This window comes from Lepidochelys kempii, chromosome 10 (genome assembly GCF_965140285.1).
Source record: "Lepidochelys kempii isolate rLepKem1 chromosome 10, rLepKem1.hap1, whole genome shotgun sequence".
Classification (NCBI taxonomy): Eukaryota; Metazoa; Chordata; order Testudines; family Cheloniidae; genus Lepidochelys; species Lepidochelys kempii.
In genome coordinates, this window is record NC_136389.1 from 55,330,150 (window position 1) to 55,349,312 (window position 19,163).

At 40.6% G+C, this 19,163-nt stretch overlaps 1 protein-coding gene across 9 annotated transcripts in view; it reads right to left on the reverse strand.

The window, feature by feature from the left end:
• FAN1 (FANCD2 and FANCI associated nuclease 1) overlaps positions 1-13,748 on the reverse strand; it is a 43,812-nt gene extending 30,064 nt beyond the window's left edge. The window contains exons 1-4 of one of the 9 annotated variants that reach the window (XM_073303664.2): positions 13,216-13,448; positions 11,740-11,919; positions 9,770-11,242; positions 1,177-1,317 (exon numbers count right to left, since the gene is read on the reverse strand). In XM_073303664.2, the coding sequence (XP_073159765.1) occupies positions 1,177-1,317; positions 9,770-11,120 (1,492 nt within the window). In that variant the 5' untranslated portion in view covers positions 11,121-11,242; positions 11,740-11,919; positions 13,216-13,448. Of the gene's footprint in view, positions 1-1,176; positions 1,318-9,769; positions 11,243-11,739; positions 13,449-13,671 lie in introns of those variants that run through there. The other 8 variants (XM_073303665.2, XM_073303662.2, XM_073303670.2 and 5 more) reach the window with 8 other exon arrangements.
• Between the last annotated feature and the right edge of the window lie 5,415 nt (positions 13,749-19,163).

Sequence of the window (19,163 nt, forward strand, 5' to 3'; positions counted from 1 at the left end):
CAACCTCCCACCCCGCCATAAACGTCTCCCCCTTACTCTCTCAGATATTATGGAGCACACAGCAAGCAGCAATAACAATGGGAATGTTGGTTGAGCTGCGGTCTAACCTAGTCAGCAAACAGCACCAGCGAGCTTTTAAATGTCCAAAGGCACATTCTACCACCATTCTGCACTTGCTCAGCCTATAGTTGAACTGCTTCTTACTACTGTCCAGGCTGCTCGTGTATGGCTTCATGAGCCATGAGAGCAAGGGGTAGGTTGAGTCCCCAAGGATAACTACTGGCATTTCAACATCCCCAACGGTAATTTTCTGGTCTGGGAAGTAAGTCCCTTCTTGCAACTGCTCGAACAGCCCGGAGTTCCTAAAGATGCGAGCGTCATGAACCTTTCCCGGCCATCCCATGTTGATGTCGGTGAAATGTCCCTTGTGATCCACCAGTGCTTGCAGCACCATTGAGAAGTACTCCTTGCGGTTTACGTACTGGTTGGTAAGGTGGTCCGGTGCCAAGATATGGATATGTGTTCCGTCTATCGCTCCACTACAGTTAGGGAACCCCACTACGGCAAAACCATCCAGTATAACCTGCACATTTCCCAGAGTCACTACCCTTGATAGCAGAAAGTCAATGATTGCATCAGATACTTGGATCACAGCAGTCCCCACAGTAGACTTGCCCACTCCAAATTCATTCCCAACTGACCGGTCTGTCTGGCGTTGCAAGCTTCCACAGGGCTATCGCCACTAGCTTCTCAACTGGCAGGACAGCTCTCATCTTGGTGCGAAACGATTGTCTGCTGTTGCTTTCGGGGGGGGGGGGCAGGGGGGACACACGACTGACAACATGTACTCAAAACCACCCTCGACAATGTTTTTGCCCCATCAGGCATTGCGAGCTTAACCCAGAATTCCAATGGGCAGTGGAAACTGCAGGAACTGTGGGATAGCTACCCACAGTACACTGCTCCTTAAGTCGATGCTGGCCACGGTATTGAGGACACACTCCGCCAACTTAATGCACTTAGTGGGGACATACACAATCGACTGTATAAAATCAATTTCTAAAAATCAACTTCTATAAAATCAACCTAATTTCTTAGTGTAGACAAACCCACAGACTGGCGACAGCAGCAACAGAAGAGAATTTAATTCTAATAATATGCAGTCATTTCCCATACCTGTTTGCAGAAAGCCTGCTTCAACCAATTCTCCAATTACTGGCAACAAATCTGCACTAATCTCCGCATATTCTATTTTGTTAATTTTTATCCAATTCAGCTTGCGTTGAAAAAGTCTCACATATAACTTCTGTCCACGAGCTGTAGTTTGTATTTAAATGGGGAAAGAGAAAAAAAAATCATTAAAGCATAAAAAATTGCATTATATACATATACCTACGAAACTAACACTCTGATGCATCTTGTCTATTAAAAGAAGACAGGCAGCTTTAAGATATTTTACAAGTCGATTCAGTAAAGAACAGTATCAGATTTTAGCCTTTGAAATAACATGCCAAGCAGAGAGCTTTGTATATGCTCTGATGATATGCATCCGATGAAGTGAGCTGTAGCTCACGAAAGCTTATGCTCAAATAAATTGGTTAGTCTCTAAGGTGCCACAAGTACTCCTTTTCTGTTAGCAACTCAATGACTCTAGGTCAAAGCTAATCTGATCTGATCAGGAAAAAGATATTTTTAACTGCTAACTCTGCTAAATTCTACCTGGAATCAGAAAGTCCAACTTGTTTCTTTCCTTCTCATGTATCAACACTAGCATTTTAGAGGCCAAATTATGCCAATTACACCTGTGCAGCTCTTCTGACAGCGAATTATGCCCTCAGTTAGACTCATGAAATCCCGTGGTTTCAACAGGATTATACAGATGAGACTCTCTTTGACTGTGTGGCACAAGGATAAACAGAATTACATTGATGCTGGAAATTAACCAAACCTTGCACATACTCAGATCCTGGGGCAACTAGCAAGAATAGAGTATTGTTTTAGAGCCAAGTTTTTCCCTCAGAGTTAATTCAGGGCATCATCTGCACCACCGCCACTAATTTAAACAGAGATGACTCCAAATATACCCAGGGACTAGGTCTTTTGAGTAAGAATGTGCCATTTTTACAGACACTTCAGAGTAGAACCACACTTCTGGCTACATTGTGCCTCATTCTGGCTGTCCAAGCCTGATCTAGTTTTCTAATCACTTTCTTAACCAAGATGAGGCTAGTGTATAGGATTAGTACTGTAGCCTTATCCAAAACCCACGGAAGTTAATGGAAACATCCCTATTGACTTCAATAGGTTTTTTGGATCAGACTTTACAGAAGGAATATCCTATTTTTGGCTTAATGTGTCCATTCACACGTGAAAAATTTTGTAATGTATCTTCAAGTAGGTTTTACATTTATTCCTACTGAGAAATAATTCTTATGTTTCAAATTTTCAGATGGCTGGTCAAATAAAATAGGGTTTGCTTTTCTTTCAGCATGAAAAATATCAGAGCCAGATCTGTCACCAGTAAAAATACATCTTATTTGAATCCATTTACTCTAGCACAGAACAAAAGCCTTCCAAGAAGTGTCAAAAATCCATCTGACATCTTTAACTATGACATTTTGCATTTGGATCTTTGGTTTTCCTGAAAAATAGGAAAAAATCACATATTTATCCAAACAGCTCCTGACTCTACAGATATTGAAAAATGCAAGTTAAACCACATAATGCTGGCATTAACCTGCCCTTGAAAGATATAGTCAATTTGAAATCTACACATTAAAAAAAAACAGAAGTCGCTTCAGGTATAGCACCTGCTGCCTGAAAATTTTATTGTAAAGCCAGAAAAAATGTCACAGCATTTCAAATTTTCCTATTTAACAAAAGTTCTTTCCTCTGTTGCTGTGTGAAAGACCCAAACAAACAAAAGGAAATACAATCAATGACTATCCATTTATATGCCATAGGTGTACAAGGTGTTTTGCAAATATAAGACCAGGTCCCTGCTGCAAGGATCTTATATTTTAACAACTTGATGCTAACACACACTTACTAAAAGGGTAAGTAACTCTACATACAAGCAGTCCCACTTTCGAACTACTCACACATGTAAAGTATCAGAGAGGTAGCTGTGTTAATCTGGATCTGTAAAAGCATCAGACGAAGTGGGTATTCACCCACAAAAGCTTATGCTCCAATACGTCTGCTAGTCTATAAGGTGCCACAGGACTCTCTGCCGCTTTCACACTGTAAAGTTACTCATATGTGTTGGCAGAATCTAACAGTGCAGCAGTGTGATTATATAGGCACACCAAAACAGGAAATTAATTTATTTTTCACTAAGATGAAAGATATGCAAAAATTAAACAAAAACATTGCCCATAATTTAATGTGGATATTAAAAAAAACTCATTAATAGAAGGTTGTCTGGTTGGTGGATTTAAAATGCGTTTACTTTCAGCATCTTTCTGCATGCACATAGTGCTCTGACTCCTGATGAGCTTCTAACTTGTTTACCACTGGCTGTTCCTGCTCAACTATAACCGATCAATAATAAAAGCAGACATATTAATTTAAACACCAGTTTAAACACCAGTTCTGATGTAATTAGAAAATGGCAGCTGACTTATTCATGCTTATTAAACTTTTCTTTTGGCTGTAAACTTACTTCTCTCCTCCAGACTTTTTTTTGTCTGATGTGTCTTTCAATAAATTAGATGGATCATTCCACTGGGAGAATTATATTCAAAGGCCCAAGTTGTAACTTCCCCAGTGGTATTACAGTTTCTTTGAAGTGTCTTTGATTCTTTGCAAATCAGAGACAGAGAGAGAGAATGAGGACTCACACACCAATATCCTACCCACTCTTACCCCCCATAGAAAATGAAAAAACTAAACCTGAAATTCAGTAACTGTAATGGAAATATGGCTTTATCTCAAAGGTCCTGTGCTAATACTTCTACTCAAGCCTCATATTCTGTAGCACATAACCTTGGGGGTAGGTTTTTTCTGTTGTTATTGATATCGTTAATACAATGGCTTCACTCACATGAAAAGCAGTTTCAGATTTCAGCTGAAACTAACAACCTTGCTTTAAGTGAAAATATGATTGGGAAAAGATGCAAAAAGCCTGAGGAAAGTGATTACATGGTGATTATTTCCACTGCATTTTTAATGAAGCAAAAATGGCAATCATATTTGCTTTGTTTAGTTCTCTGACTGTGCATTAGTACCCAGTGACGTCTGTAGGAACAAGTGTTACTCCAGGACTGGCACATGTCATTTGGCTGCAGACTAGAATGAGGAGCTCATATAGTGCATTAAGGAGTGTTACCAAAATGGTATTTAATTTTTCCAATAGAGATACAGATTTTTTAAAAATGTTATGTAAAATATAGAAAACATTCCTTGCCAAGATTCTCCAAACAAAGTAAGACATGTTTTAAGCCTACAGAGTTTAACAACGCACCTTTACATTAACTGCTACTACATTATTTTAGAACTCAAGAACAACTCACAGCTGCTCAACATTTAGCAAAGCTAACAACGCTACAGAAAACTGCTTAATGATGAGCATTTAGAACCAGGAAGTACCTAACCAATATATGAGCTTTTCTTTAGAACATTTGAGTTTCTGCATCCTTTGCATAAACAAATGGATAGTTAACAACCTATTTCCAACATAAAACACTTCTTTTTTGTAAAGGCTGGGACAGAAGAGGGGGGAATGAAAAGTTGCTTTAAAAGGAATTTTACCTTTAAAAACATATTAATTCTCCTGCATAATAATCACTGCAGCTAAAAAAGCTCACTGCAGAACAGATAGCAACCATACCCTGTAAAAATAAATTATTACTGAGATGGAGCAATACTGTCCTAACTCGTTCTATCAACTTGTACTAATAAACTTCCATATATCAAAAACCATCAACTGAAGAAATCAGATATGCATTTTAGCAAAAACTAATGAATTAGTGAAGTATACATACTATGCAAATAGCTTAACTAATGCATTACATGTGTATATATCAACAAAAAAACTGTCTTTTCCGATATAAAGTTCTACTGAAGCAGCATGATTTTACACCAGAGTGGACTGATTTAAATGAAAGCAATGTAAATTACCAATTGTAATTATCATTTAAAATCAGCAAGCAGGAAACTTTCATCTAAATAATAAATTCAGTCTTGTTTTCCATTTGTACTTTTAAGTTATTTTGCTAAAAACCATGGTGATTTGCTACAAAATATAGTCTTTACACTAAATTTAGTAGTACTTTTTGCTAAGAGGATATGTATATCTATACACCTTTATTTATTATATAAATAATATAAGCAATTATATAATATTAACATACATTTATTCAGATTCCTAATTTTTAAATTTTTATTACATCAGAAAATGGTGAATGAGGCATTTCTTATTTACTAGATTATTATTTTTTTAAATTGTGATTTGTGGCAAAATGCAATTAAAAAGGCACAAAACCAGCTTTTAAAAAATTATTATTATTTAAATAAAAATACCTTAAAAGTGCTGGATATACCAGAAAAAAAAAGTTATAAAAACATGTTTTGAATTTAAAACTAACTGATTTAATACACAAAAGTAGTATTATCCCTAGTTAGCGAATTGAATGTATTGTTTCTGGCTGCCATGTCCTTCAAGGTTTAGAACTAGTAAGTCTCATACCTAGTTGGATTGGAAGAGAAAAGCAAGCTTTCCTGTATTTTCAACTCACAATCAGTTTCTCAATTTTGAATTAACATTGAACAGAACTAATTGGATAAACTGAAATGAAGAAAATATTCTCTCTGCACCTACAAAAAGATTACTGCTGGTTTAGCACTTCAACAAACTGGTTTTGGATGCATAACCAGTGACTTCCAGCAGTTCAGTGGTTTAACTTTCTTTAAAACTTCACCAGTAAAGGATACTACTTATTTTTTTTATTTAATTTAAATTATTTTAATAGATTATAGTAAGGCTGAAACATAGGTTTATTTTTTAAGAAAAATATATTTAATATAAACTAAAAAAATCCAATTAAAAAAAAAAGCATTGATTTTTATCCACCCTGTATTTGTTTGAATGATAACACAGGCTTTTGCAGCAAGATCTAATAATAGGGAACAGGCAATGAGTTTGTCTGAACTTTTAACAAATATGGGACAAAATATATTAAACTGAAGACTCGCTAATTTTATAGTAGCTTCTGTACAATCTGTTGCTTTAATGCTATCCAGTCACTTCCTCACAGCAACACTTCTCAGTGAGTCATCATACTCCATCTCCTAGAGAAAAGGAGATCACATTTTACTATGATGCTGAGGCACAACAGATAATTTATCAGCATTGCTTTGCGGTAACACTTATTCTATGTTCCCTGAGCTATTGGGGAAAAACTGTTTAGATCACACACTGCAAAAGACAAGAAGGTTACCTCTACATAAAAGTTCAAGTGGAACTGCTATGACCTATTCTGGGGGTTGATTCCAGAGTTTCTACAGTAACTAATTTGATTTTCACCCTACAACTTTATTTATACAACTTGTAACATCAGATAGGAACATCAATCCCATTTTTTGTGTGTGTGTTTATATTGTACTTATTTACCATATCTTCAAGCTGTCACCACATACACATGTTTAAATGAGACAGGAGAGAGTTCTCAAACAGCAAATTGTCTAAAGCAGGGATCAGCAACCTTTGGCACGCAGCCCGCCAGGGAAAGCCCCTGGAAGGCTAGGCCTGTTTGTTTACCTGCCGCGTCTATAGGTTCGGCTGATCACGGTTCCCAGTGACCACGGTTCGCCATCCCAGGCCAATGGGGACTGCGAGAAGCGGTGCGGGCCAAGGGATGTGCCAGTGGGAGCTGCGATCAGCCAAAATTGTGGATGCGGCAGGTAAACAAACCAGCCCGGCCCGCCAGGGGCTTTCCCTGGTGACCACGTACCAAAGGTTGCCGATCCGTGGTCTAAAGTATCTCCATATCTGTTGTTCACTTCTTACATTCCCATTATGTGTCTTCTCCATTCATTTATCGATTCTTTAAAATTTTACATATTAATTATAAAAATGTTGCCCTCTTCCTCTCATGGCAAAAAGAACTGTACTGAATTACTGCATTGTCTATAGCAGTATGTATAGATTCAGATCTTTAAGTAACAAACAAACCTTATAAACTAGGTATGTATATGAACTGCAGCCACAAGACTACTCATCCTAACAAGCACGAACCAACATTGTCATATTCCGTCATCCAACTCCAGTTTGGTATTAAGCACTTCGTGATGTCAAACAAGTGAAACAAAAACTGTGTAATATTAACCTTCAGTCCAAGATATGAGCATTAATAAATTATTCAATGAAAGCTTCCTACTTTCTGTGATGACACGTCAGAGGATACCTATCCAAAAATTCTGGATCTGCATAGATTTATTTTTATTACTATTGTGTCATGCACCAGAGTTTAAAATCATTTGGGACTTTTAGAAAAATATTAAAATGGACAAGGAAGTCACAGCTTTGGAGTCATGATCCATTAACAACATTTATTCAGCCAGCTTTCTTCCATTTTAATTTGAAAAGTGAAACAAAAAAAATCACGAGAGATTTTTAAACTAGCACAAAAAGAAAATGAATGTGAATAATTAACTGTAGATCTCAATGCAAAAGAACTGAACATACAAAGGTTCCATTAGGGGAAATATTCCCCTTCTGAATTATAATGAAGCATTTTGCCCATTAGTTAATCCAAAATGAGTTAACAAAATTAATTAATTAGTGCAGCCAGTTCAATGCTTTCAGGCCCAGATTTTCAACAAAGTCTATATGTAACTAAGTGCCTGGCACTTGTGTGCACTCAGCTCAAGCACACACTATGTTGCATGAGCACATACCTATTATGCACACAAACCTAATGTGCATGGTGAGGGAGCCAAACATTACACTGGGATCTCGCAAAAATACAACAAAACTTAAGCACTTTGAAAATTTGGTATTCCTCAATAGCTATCCGTAGACATGACCAGGTGCCAGCTTCACTTTCAGCAGTGTCCTCAGAAGAGAACTGCAACAGTAAAAAACAGATGGGAAGCAATGGGAACTCCCATAAATTCCAGTCTGAAGTTTCTGGAGGAAAAGGGGTGCTACTGATGTCAATAATCACCACTACTCACATCTTTGTTACTGTTAGTTGTTACTCTCATCTAAACAGGCACCAGAATGCTAATTACCTCTACTTGCAAGGAGGTTAAGAGTTGCTAGGATGTCTTCCTCCAGTCTGTAAGCCAGTAGTTTACGAATTATATGGAACCGTTGCAGATTGCCCTCACTGCAGACTGCCACCATTCTGATAGATTTCTTGGACCTAAACACAAGTGCAACTAAGAGTGGGAGGACACTGAGATTATGACCACTGCAGGTGGACAGAAAATGGAGCATCCCATAAGACCAGAGAATTCCATGTAGACCTCAGCTGCCCTCATACTGTCCAGCCACTCAGACTAAAGAAAGTTCTATATTATATATACAGTATAATTCAGGAGTGCAGGATTGAAGGTTGATAGCCTTGATCTGGGTGATGCTCTCCTTTTATCCCAGTGCTTGTGATATTCACCAACCCCATATGCTGATTAGAGAGGAGACTATGCTGCAGTATGGGTCATATCCAAACTTCCAAAATGTGGAGGGTTTTACACTCCAGAATTCAAAATATTTCTACAGGGTTTACAAAATATCATAACAACATGTTCTTATCAGTTACTAGCAAAACTTTTATATATTTTACAGAAACCAGAGTAAGATTGCTTTTCACTTCAAAACAATGTTTTAAACACGATGCTACGGAATTCTGAAAGAATACATTATTAAATCTATCTTTATTTCATACAAATTTCACTGGGTCAAAATGAAAATTACTTTCCCATATAAATTGTTTGTAATGTTGTTATAGCCATGCTGGTCCTATGATATGAAAAAGGCAAAGTGGGTGAGGTAATATCTTTTATTGGACCAACTTCTGTTGTTGGAAGAGACAAGCTTTTGAGCTTCACACAGTTCTTCCTCATGTCTGGGAAAGGTAACCAGAGTGTTACAACTAAATAAAAGGTCGTACAGATGGTTAAGCATAAGAAGTTAACAGAAGTTGCAAGAAACCACTTAAAATGAAGTGGGCAATTAACATCTCTGCAGTCATAGGACAAAGGAGAGTTAGTAGGTTACAAATTGTTGTAATGAGCCACAAAATCAGCATCTCATGATTTTTAGTATCTAGCAGAGTTATGAATTTAAGTTCCCAGGCTCATCTTTTGAAGGTGTTGTACAGGTTTCCCTTGGGGACAAAGGCTGATAGGTCAGATATGCAGTAATTGCTTTATGAGAAGTATCTGCCCACAGATGATGTGGTGTTTTTGTCTTTTATCATTTTTCTGCGAGAGCTCATTTGAGAGCATACTGACTGTCCAGTTTCACCCATACAGAAACCACAAAGAAGTTGGTTCAATAAGACCTTTTACCTCACCCACCTTGTCTCTTCCATATAAGGATTATTAATCAAGGTTTAATCACTGTTATTGCTATTTCTCTTTTTTATTTGGATTTTTGGGAGGGGGGGAAGGAGAGGATTCCCCCTCACACTATCTACCTTAGGGTTTTATACTGTTGCCTATCACCATGGCAACGGAGCGTCTTCCATGTAAAATCAGTAGCAATAGCAAAGTCCCTCGTGGACACTCAACACAACAATAAATCAACGAAAGTAAAATATACCTGACAATTGGTAGAACTTTGCAATAGTGCTGGTGTCTTGCTCATCAAAGAGTCTCCGATCATCATGATTCTCCAAGACCATTTGCAGGACCATCAGGAAATTCTGGAGATAATATGGGTGACCAAAAGAGTCAGTCGCAGAACCAAGTGCACCACTTATTTTGTCTAAAATATCACTGGCAGGACTCTGAAAATCCACCTCTTGCATAGGTTCTGAGAAAGTATGATAAATCATCTCATTCCTTAAGTCTTCATGAACTTCCACAGGAAGTGTTCCTGTATTATCTGTCACTAGACAGTTTTCTGTATGGCTCTCACACATCACTTGTGTCCTTGAAGGAGGAATATCCTTAACACAGAACTGAGTTTTGGCTTCTGAACCATCGGATCTCTCTACTTTATTATAATTTGCTGGATGTGTTGTATGTTTGCCAAGATTAGGCACCATGCCTTCAGAACAACTGTGTTTCTCAGTGTTCCCTGCAGCAGACACTAGATCCCTGGCAACAATGCTAACGGAGGATACAAATCCATGAGCAGAACCCACAAGAGTCTCTTTATCACTTTCTCGTGTTTCTCCCTGACTTTCAAGTTCTTTTGTTAAACTGTCTTTTGGGACATGTTGCTTTTGTAATCCTACCAGAACAAAGTGATTCTCTTTCTGAGAGCCATCCACAGCACAAGTCTCTCCATCACCCCATTCTGCAGCATTGTCACATACACTGTGAACAGCTGGAGATGAAGAATTCCTCTTGTTTTCTTCTATTAGTTGTCTACTCTGGATACGGTGCCTTCTGGACAGTTTAGATGACAAGTTTCCCAAAGAGATACTTTTAATCATTTGCACCCTTGGCTCATTCTGAACATTGTACACAGGAGCATTATTCTTCTTAAAGTAAGGACTAGTCTGCTGTCCTGCACCTCCTCTCATTTTCAACAAGTTGCTTTCAAAGATACTCTCATTTTTCTCTGGAGTCGAAGCTTCCTTTGCAAAGTATGGGCTGGAACTAGTGTTCAAAGGTATACCTGATGGGCCCCGATTCAAAAAACAGTCAAGTCCTCTATCAGCCAGAATCATTTCACCATCCCCATGGTTCTTCTGACACATTTCATCTATGTGCTTGTTGATCCCATACCTTGGCACCATCTGCCCGCACATAGGGCAGGTGACTTTGGCTGGGGGAGTGTTGTTAAAAAATGAAAGGATAGAGGAAGAAGTTGAAGGTATGGGTGGTGCTCCTTTAACTTCTGCTTCATTCTTTTTTTTGTTTTCATTCTTTTCCTTGTTTTTACTGAGGGACAGGCTTCTCCGGGGTCTTTTATTTTCTGGAGATGTGGCTTCTGACATCATGGGATTAAAAAGCACATCCACTGCACGGGCTGCTTCATTTCAGTGATATTTTCTTATTCTGAAATCATTAAAAAGAGGAGTTTTCTTGGCTTCGTGTTATTTACCTGTCCCTTCTGCCCTACCTGCAAGAAAATATATGAAGCTTAAGAACAATTCTGAGTCTACTGAACAGAAAATCTATTAACCGCCAAACATCACCAATGTGAATAGTGCAGATAAGAAAAAGACTGTACAGGTCTGGAACAATTTACTCCTCAGCCTGCTGTGCTATTACTGAAACCTGTCCCATTAATGTTTCACTGTGCACCATCAGTGGACATAACCTAGCATGTTGAGCAATGCAGTTCTGTCTAACTAAACATTTTTATAATACTCAGGAGCAGTCAAGTAGTTAGACAGAACTCTTCCCTCAATTAACATTTCAAGATCTGCTTTGAACAGGAGTGTTTGAACTCTGACCCAGACACATCAAGAGCTTTAGGCTACACCTATGCCCAAATCATGAGGCAATAAGCACCTGATGAGCATCTTTAACTCCCACTCACTTCAGCTGCAAATGCTCAGCAACTCTGAGGATTTGGCCCTTAATTTACATATATATTTGGGGATTAGTGCTCACCAATATCCTAAAAAACTGTCAGAGGATGAGTATAGCTGCACCCTACGGACTCCACCAACAGCTATATTTTGCTCTTGGAGTGCACCTTGTCAACCTGGCTTCCAAGCACAACTACACCAAACTTTTCCATTTTGGGAAGCCACAAAGTTGCAACAATGTGTTTGAGAAATCTTCACACAGCTGAGAAGAGACAAACAACAGGGGAGTGAAAAATAAGGCTGACATAGAGAAGCTGGCTCCCTCCCATCCTCTCATGCAGAACCAGCCTGGCTCTAAATTCTGAAGACGTGCACTCAAATCTGAACATTTCAGTTCCTTCACCCCTAAGCTGTGTGCAGTTGTGACCGACATTCTAAATATAACTTTAGCATCAGTAAGGCATTACAAAATGCTTTTGTAAGATGGGTGTCATCTCTGCTCGACAAATGAAGAAAATGAGGCATAAAGCAGTGGAAGGGCCACTGTCAACATTAAAAAAATCCTATGTTGTAAGCAAACAAGATTCTTTACCTGTTATTAACAGCACTACAGGTTATTACAAATGAAAGAACTTTAAAAACCCATTATTCAGGCTTAGGCACCAATCCTGAAAAGACTTATCCACACGCTTAACTTTATTACCCTGTGTAGCTCCACTGATTTCAATGCATGTGTGTTTGCAGAATCAGGACCTTGATTCTTGTGTGCACATCAGCTTGTGCAACAAATATCAATACAATCAGTTTCACTTTATTTATAGTCACACATTGTAGGGGAGTGCTTGTTAAAAAACGTTTGCATTTGACTGTTTTAATTATGGAAGCAGTGTTAATGATGTAGCCTATTAGCTGTACATCAGCTTCTTTATACAAAGAAAATATGGGACATTTAATTTCAGCATTCATTTAAATAACATGCCTACTCACACAGAGTCAGGGGCAAAGGGTTCAACCCAGGCCTCCTGATTCCTTGTTGTGTCTTTTGCTCTTTACGCAAACATACTACGAAGGAATTACAGTGGGGCCCAAATAAGGTTTCCTAAATCTACACAACATGCAAGCCCTAGCTACACATATACACACGGCTGCTCCGGCAGAGTCTCAAATACAGCCTGCAGTGAGCACCACAAGGCTCCGCTGTCCTACACGCTACCCCCTTCCTGAGCCTGCTCTCAGCCCCAAGCACGCCTCTTCCTTTCGTGCAAGAACGTGCAACTGATCTTTTCTGGTGGTTCTTGCTCGCTTTTTGGTACAATCATCACCTAAAGGCAGCGCCTTCCATTTAAAAACCAAACCCCTTTTTTAAAAACGGGTTAAAACAGATTCCGAGGCTACCCCGGGCCGTTTTCCGTCCCGCTCCCCGGCCCTTGCTGGTTCCGCAAAGCCCACAACAACGGGGGCAAAGGGCTGACGGGGGGGTGGGGATTAAACGGTGCCCAAAGCGCTAACCACGCTCTCACAGCGAGAGGGCGGGACAGACTCGAGCCCCGGGCCTTACTAGACCAGCAGGGCGGCGAGACCCTCCAGGCCTCAGCGCCTCCGTCCCATTCCCGGGGCCAGGCCACGGCGGGTTTCCAGAAAATCTTTGCTCCCTCCTGGCCCCTGCGCCCGGGCAGGGCCGCGGAGGCGACTCGCCGGTGCCCCCTAGGGGCGAGCGCAGAAGGGGAGGTGAAACCCCCGGGCAGCGAACGGGGCAGCGAGGGCGCATCAGCCCCTGCGAAAGCCCGCCCCGCCCCCAGGAACGGCGTCTGCCCCGCCCCCAGGAACGGCGTCTGCCCGCGAGTGACACAAGGCCCTCGTGCCGTGACGTCACCGCGCAGGGCTCTGGGTGCGGCGTTGGCAGGCCGGAGACCCTGTGCCAACCCCGCTGCCCAGCGCAGCTGGGCGGGCACAAGCACAACGCTGGCAGGAACCGACCCGGGGAGCCGGAGCGGCCCCCCGCTCCCTCACTCACCTCCGCTCAGGGCCAGGCACTCTCCATCCCTCACCGCTCTCCAGCCAGCCAGCCAGCCCTCCCTCCGCCACAGGCACGATGAGCCGAGCGCGGAGTGATCGATTCGCCCGGCTCTGCTGGCCGCGGGCGCCGAGGGCGGTGAGGGCTGCCGGGGCCAGCCGGAGCGCGCTAGCGAGCGGAGCACGCGGGAGATGGACCGTGCATGAGAGCGGCTGCCCAGAGCAACGCACCTGGCTGTCCCCGCTGCCTGAGCTCCAGCCCCGAGGAGGGAACCAGCAGCGAAAATGAGCCCCCCGTTCGGGCAGGCCACGTCCCACTAACAACACCCTCCCACGTACCCGGCCGGGAGCGGACATGCCGCAGGCCGAGCATCGAGAAACGGGATTATTGTTGCCGCACCAACGTGGACCCAGTGCTGTACATTGTGCCTTGTACATGCAAGGGCGGGTGACGGCCTGGGGGGGCCGCCGTCGCCTGTCAGCTCCTTGATAAAGCAATGGGGGAAAGCTGCTTTTTCCAAAGATGGTACCACTGCCATTTTGTAGATCGTTCCGCACATAATCTGCAATGCATGATGCAGCCTAGCAGCTGTAGAGGAGCGCTCCTGGCCAGGCTGAAATCTGGTTTAAAACACTGCAATTTTTGAAAAGTGGTTTAAGGGCAAATGTTAGTGTTCTGGCCAAATTACATTCTGCTTACCTTAAAGTCTCCCGTGTGACTTCAAATTACTAAAGCATTCTTCTACTCCTGTCTTAAGCAGTTGTGTGTTAGGTAGGCATGTAGGTGTTGGATTAACTATTTTTATACAAAAAGAAAAGGAGTACTTGTGCTCATGCTCAAATAAACTGGTTAGTCTCTAAGGTGCCACAAGTACTCCTTTTCTTTTTGCGAATACAGACTAACACGGCTGTCACTCTGAAACCTATTTTTATACAGAGGCCAGCCTTATTGTTAATTGTCTGAGAAGTATATTAGAGATTTAAAATGTCACATGAAAGAATGTTTTTTTACTTAATGGGAGCAGTCTAAAGTTAAAGATAGGCAATACATACGGATATAATAATGGATACCATATTCTCTTGCCTATGCAGAGACTATGCAAAGTCAGTGAGGTTCTGCCCATTAATATCCAGTTGCATTCAGGGTCCTGGTTTCTCTGGGCCTGTATTGAGTACCTCTGTCCATGCACTCATTGCAGGATCAGGGCCTAAATCAGTTTGTAAAATATCTTGATATCTTTAGGGATTAAAGAGAATACATTTTTAAAAGCTACAAAATGCTTAATCATATGCAGGTGTAATTCTCTAATCATTACATATTTGGATTTCAGAAAATCTTATTTACCTCTTGTAACAAACAAATATAGCATATGATTAGCATTGAGAAATTCAGTAAAGATATTCAACATTAAACCAGAGTCATAATACAAAGGCCAAGCTGAGATCACAAACTATTCTAATAGATATTAGGTATGGGATGGAATATGGATAAAAGGAAGAAAAGTAATAGAAAAGAAAATAATAAAACCTAAAGCTACATCCCTTAGAAAATGCTTTTGTGAGTTGAAAGGATAAAAAATGCTTACAACAGTATCTCCAAAGAGACTGAAAAAAGGCTCCAAATGCTAAAAGATGAACAGCTGGTCTTGAAGCTCCAGGGGGAGGCTGAATCTGGCAAGTGTAAGATAAATACCAAGTTGGATGCTTTATCATTCAACCAAAAAGAGAAGCCGAGAGATCTCCAGAACTCCCAATTTTAAAATCTCTCTATTGAGAAAGTCTTTGAAGCCAGAAAAATGTTTATCCTTAATAACTAGAAGCTTATAAGTACCTTCACTTCAGCTGTTTCACAATACTGGGTTCCTAAATCACATACATTATAAGGGAAAGGAAGAGCTGTTCATTAATTTGAAAGGGATTTCAAGTGCACTATGACTTCATAAAAGGCATTGTTATAACAAGAAAGGTAATTTTTTTTTAAAAAAATAGACCACATGTGAACTAATTGGCTTGTAGCACAGGCACCCTCTCTCTAAAGAGATGTTTAAGAGGAGCGTGGCCCTTGAAGTACTGACCAATTTAAAGTAAAGCAAATCAACAAAACTGATGAGGAAAAATATCTTGACCAGAAAACCTTTCCAACTTCAAAGCAGTGGAAGATTCATGGCTATGGAGTGAAGAATCTGCAGAAATGTCTTAATGTAAGAAGCCACATAGATTTACATTAGGAGATACAGAACTATTCCTGAAGCTGCTGAAAGATACGCAGGGTACAATTGTAAATAAACCAGAAATTAAAAACTCTTCAACAAATGAAGAAAGTTCTGAAAGGGAATGTGAATGCTAGCTACAATTTTAATTTTGATTCTCTCAGGAGACTTCTTCACACTGTCCCAGCAACAATTTCCTACTGAGTTTACTGCATTATGAACTATTATCTTTAGAGCATGTTCCATTTACAGGTCTAATATCTAATATGCAACAAATACTCGACTTGATCAAGTGCCAATACTGAAATAGTGGGATGTTTCAGGGTAAACCATATAAGCACTAATGATGGCTTTTACCCAGAACTACCTATCACTCTGTTATATAGTGTGTCCTTTTAATTTTTTTTTTAAGATGCAGACATAAGTCCTTTATCTAGCCTATTAACAATAATAGCGCTATCTTGGTTTTGCCTGACTTGGAATTAATGCAATGCTAGCTTCTATGACTTGAACTGTGACAAATTTTCCAAACGTCCCTTTGCAGATACACGATTTATCTGAAGTCTGTTAAGGAAAAGTTAGCACATGTGACTCCATTTTGGTCTGGGGCCCACCATTGTTTAAATGCCAGCACATCATACACCAGGAGGAGTGATCCTTAGATACTGAATCCCTGTGAAAATCCTCCTCGTCTCCAGCCTGCCTTGACTCCCAGTATCTGGTTTTTGTCAGTCTCTAACTCCCTGTCTCTTGGCCTTGATGTGAGGCCTCCCATTCTGATAATAAAAGTTACTGATGCATGGCTTTAGGACCATGCTGTGTAATTAACATACTGGTATAGCACAAGAATGCACCAAGCAGGGATAGGTGGTAGATAAGGGTTTGTTTATTGGCTAAGGTTTCCGATGCACGAGAGCAACATGCTTTGCTAAAAAGTATATAACCTTTGTATAATCTGTATTCAGGGTCCCCCCCGGCTAGCAGGGGGGCACCACGCTTGAGTGTAATAAACTTAGTGTCTTTTGGGAACTCTGCAGTTGTGGACTTTGTTTCTGTGCCTCAGCCTAGATTCGAACTGTGTGTGACCTATCAGGTATAATTGGCAGCATTGGTGTGCGTGTCCTACCAGGTGTAATTCGTAGCATTTGTGCACGTGTCCTACAAGGTATAATTCGCAGCAGTTGTATGCGTGTCCTACCAGGTGTAATTCGTAACAAGTCACTGAAAAAAATATTTAATCCCCAACAACCAATTAATCTTTTTACTTCAGGTACTTAAAAATGGTATATTGTGATTGGTAAAATCAATTTGTTAACATGTGTCTCAAGCTGATGAAATGTATTCAGGCTAAGTCAGAATTTCTTTAGGAAGTCAAAGGATAATTAGGGCATTATGCAACAGGAGAATGAAAGTTCAGGATTGTCATTGCCTATCATTTAACCTGCTTTAGGGCTTGTATATACTTGAAAATTGCACGTTTAAATTTAAGTCAGTTTAGAAATCAACATTGATGAACTCAAACTGGTTTAACCCTGGCTTATCAATTTTACAAGCTAAATCAATTAAGCAAGGGTTAAACCAGTTTCAGTGCATTTATATTAGGGGTTTACACCAGTTTAACCAGATTGATTTCTAAATCAATTTAAACTGGTGAACCTTCTAGTGTTGAAAAGCCACTCAATTTAGCAAACATCAAAAAGAAGACATTAAAATGGGACAGGCAGGCACTGAATCTGATGCAGGGTTGGAGGTCCTTTGTATGCTTTCAAGATATTTCCCCAAAAGGATGTAGTTAGTCCATTTGCTAGCAGTCAGATGATATGGAAGTGTATGCTCATTGCCATACAAGACAAAAATTGAAAGCCTCTGCCCCAACGTTCCCGGTCATCAGAACACTTTCATTTGTTTTGTTCAGATTCTATTACCTGGGTAATCTTGCTCTGAGTATCAACAAGATTATTTAAACTGTTGAACTGTCAGAAATCCTAACAATGGGCAGAGGTTGTTAAGGAGCACAATCTTAGAACCATCTTTTTTTCCCCCAACAGTAGGAGTCTATATTAAGCTACCTTTAGATTTCTGCTGATCAGCAGAACAGGACAATACTGTTCAATTCTAAAAGAGATAGTCTGGCTACCTACTAGACTCTAAAGAACAAAAATGAAAATTTCATATTCATGGAGTAAAGAAGACTTAGGTTAGATGTATTAGGAAAAGATTTCTGAGGATAGTTAAGCACTGGAATAGGCTTCCAAGAGTGTGGAATCCCCCGCATTGGAGGTTGTTAAGAGCAAGTTAGACAAACATCTGTCAAGGATAGTCTAGGTCAGTGGTTCTCAAACTTATTTTTTCACAGACCACTTGAAAATTGATGAGGGTCTCGTGGACCACTTAATGATCTTTCCAAATGTTGTTTGTACCGTTAGCTAACTATTGTAAAGCAATTTGGATAAAAGCGCTATATATAAAAAAAAGTAACAATGTTTTTTTGGTTCTACAAATAAAAGCACGCAACTCATATTTTAATATCAGCAATATTTTCTAATGCGATGGATTGCCCTCTCTCCCCCGCCACAGCAGCCCCCGAGCTGGGGCTGGGAAGGAAGGGGGTCTCTCCCCCACCACAGCAGCCACAGAGCTGAGGCTGGGAAGGAAGGGGGTCTCTCCCTGGCAGCCACAGCCTTGGTGCTGGGGAAAGTTGCCTCATTCTCTGGCCACTGCAGCCCCGCACATCCCAAATTTGCCCCACCCCCTCTTCTCACCCCACTGCCTCCTCCCACCTACCCCCTCATTCCCCCAAAGCCACCTCAGCTTACATGTGCGTCTTCTCCAGGGTCCAGGAACCTAATTAGTGGAGCCATGCCTGTGCAGCTCCACTAATTAGGTGGGTGGCCCTTCATTCTCTCATGCACCCACCCAGGCGCGCACCTTTGAAGGAACTATCTGCAGACCACCTGAATGGAGCTCTGGTCCACGGACCACAGTTTGAGAACCTCTGGTCTAGGTTTACTTGGGCCTCCCTCAGCACAGGGAGGCCCCTCTCAAGGTCCCTTCCAGCCCTACATCTGATTTTATGTAATAAGTACAAGGCAGCAAGAGGTACTTTTGGGCCTTTCCTTTGAGAGTGCCTCATGAATTCATGCTTTAAGATCAAGTGATATGATTTTGAGTCACACATACACTGATCTAGAACTAAGTTTTGATCATCTTTCTTCTGAATACCAGCAAATTAAATACTGTAACACTTCAGAAGCTAAGGTTATAAGAACTGTGACTGCAGCTA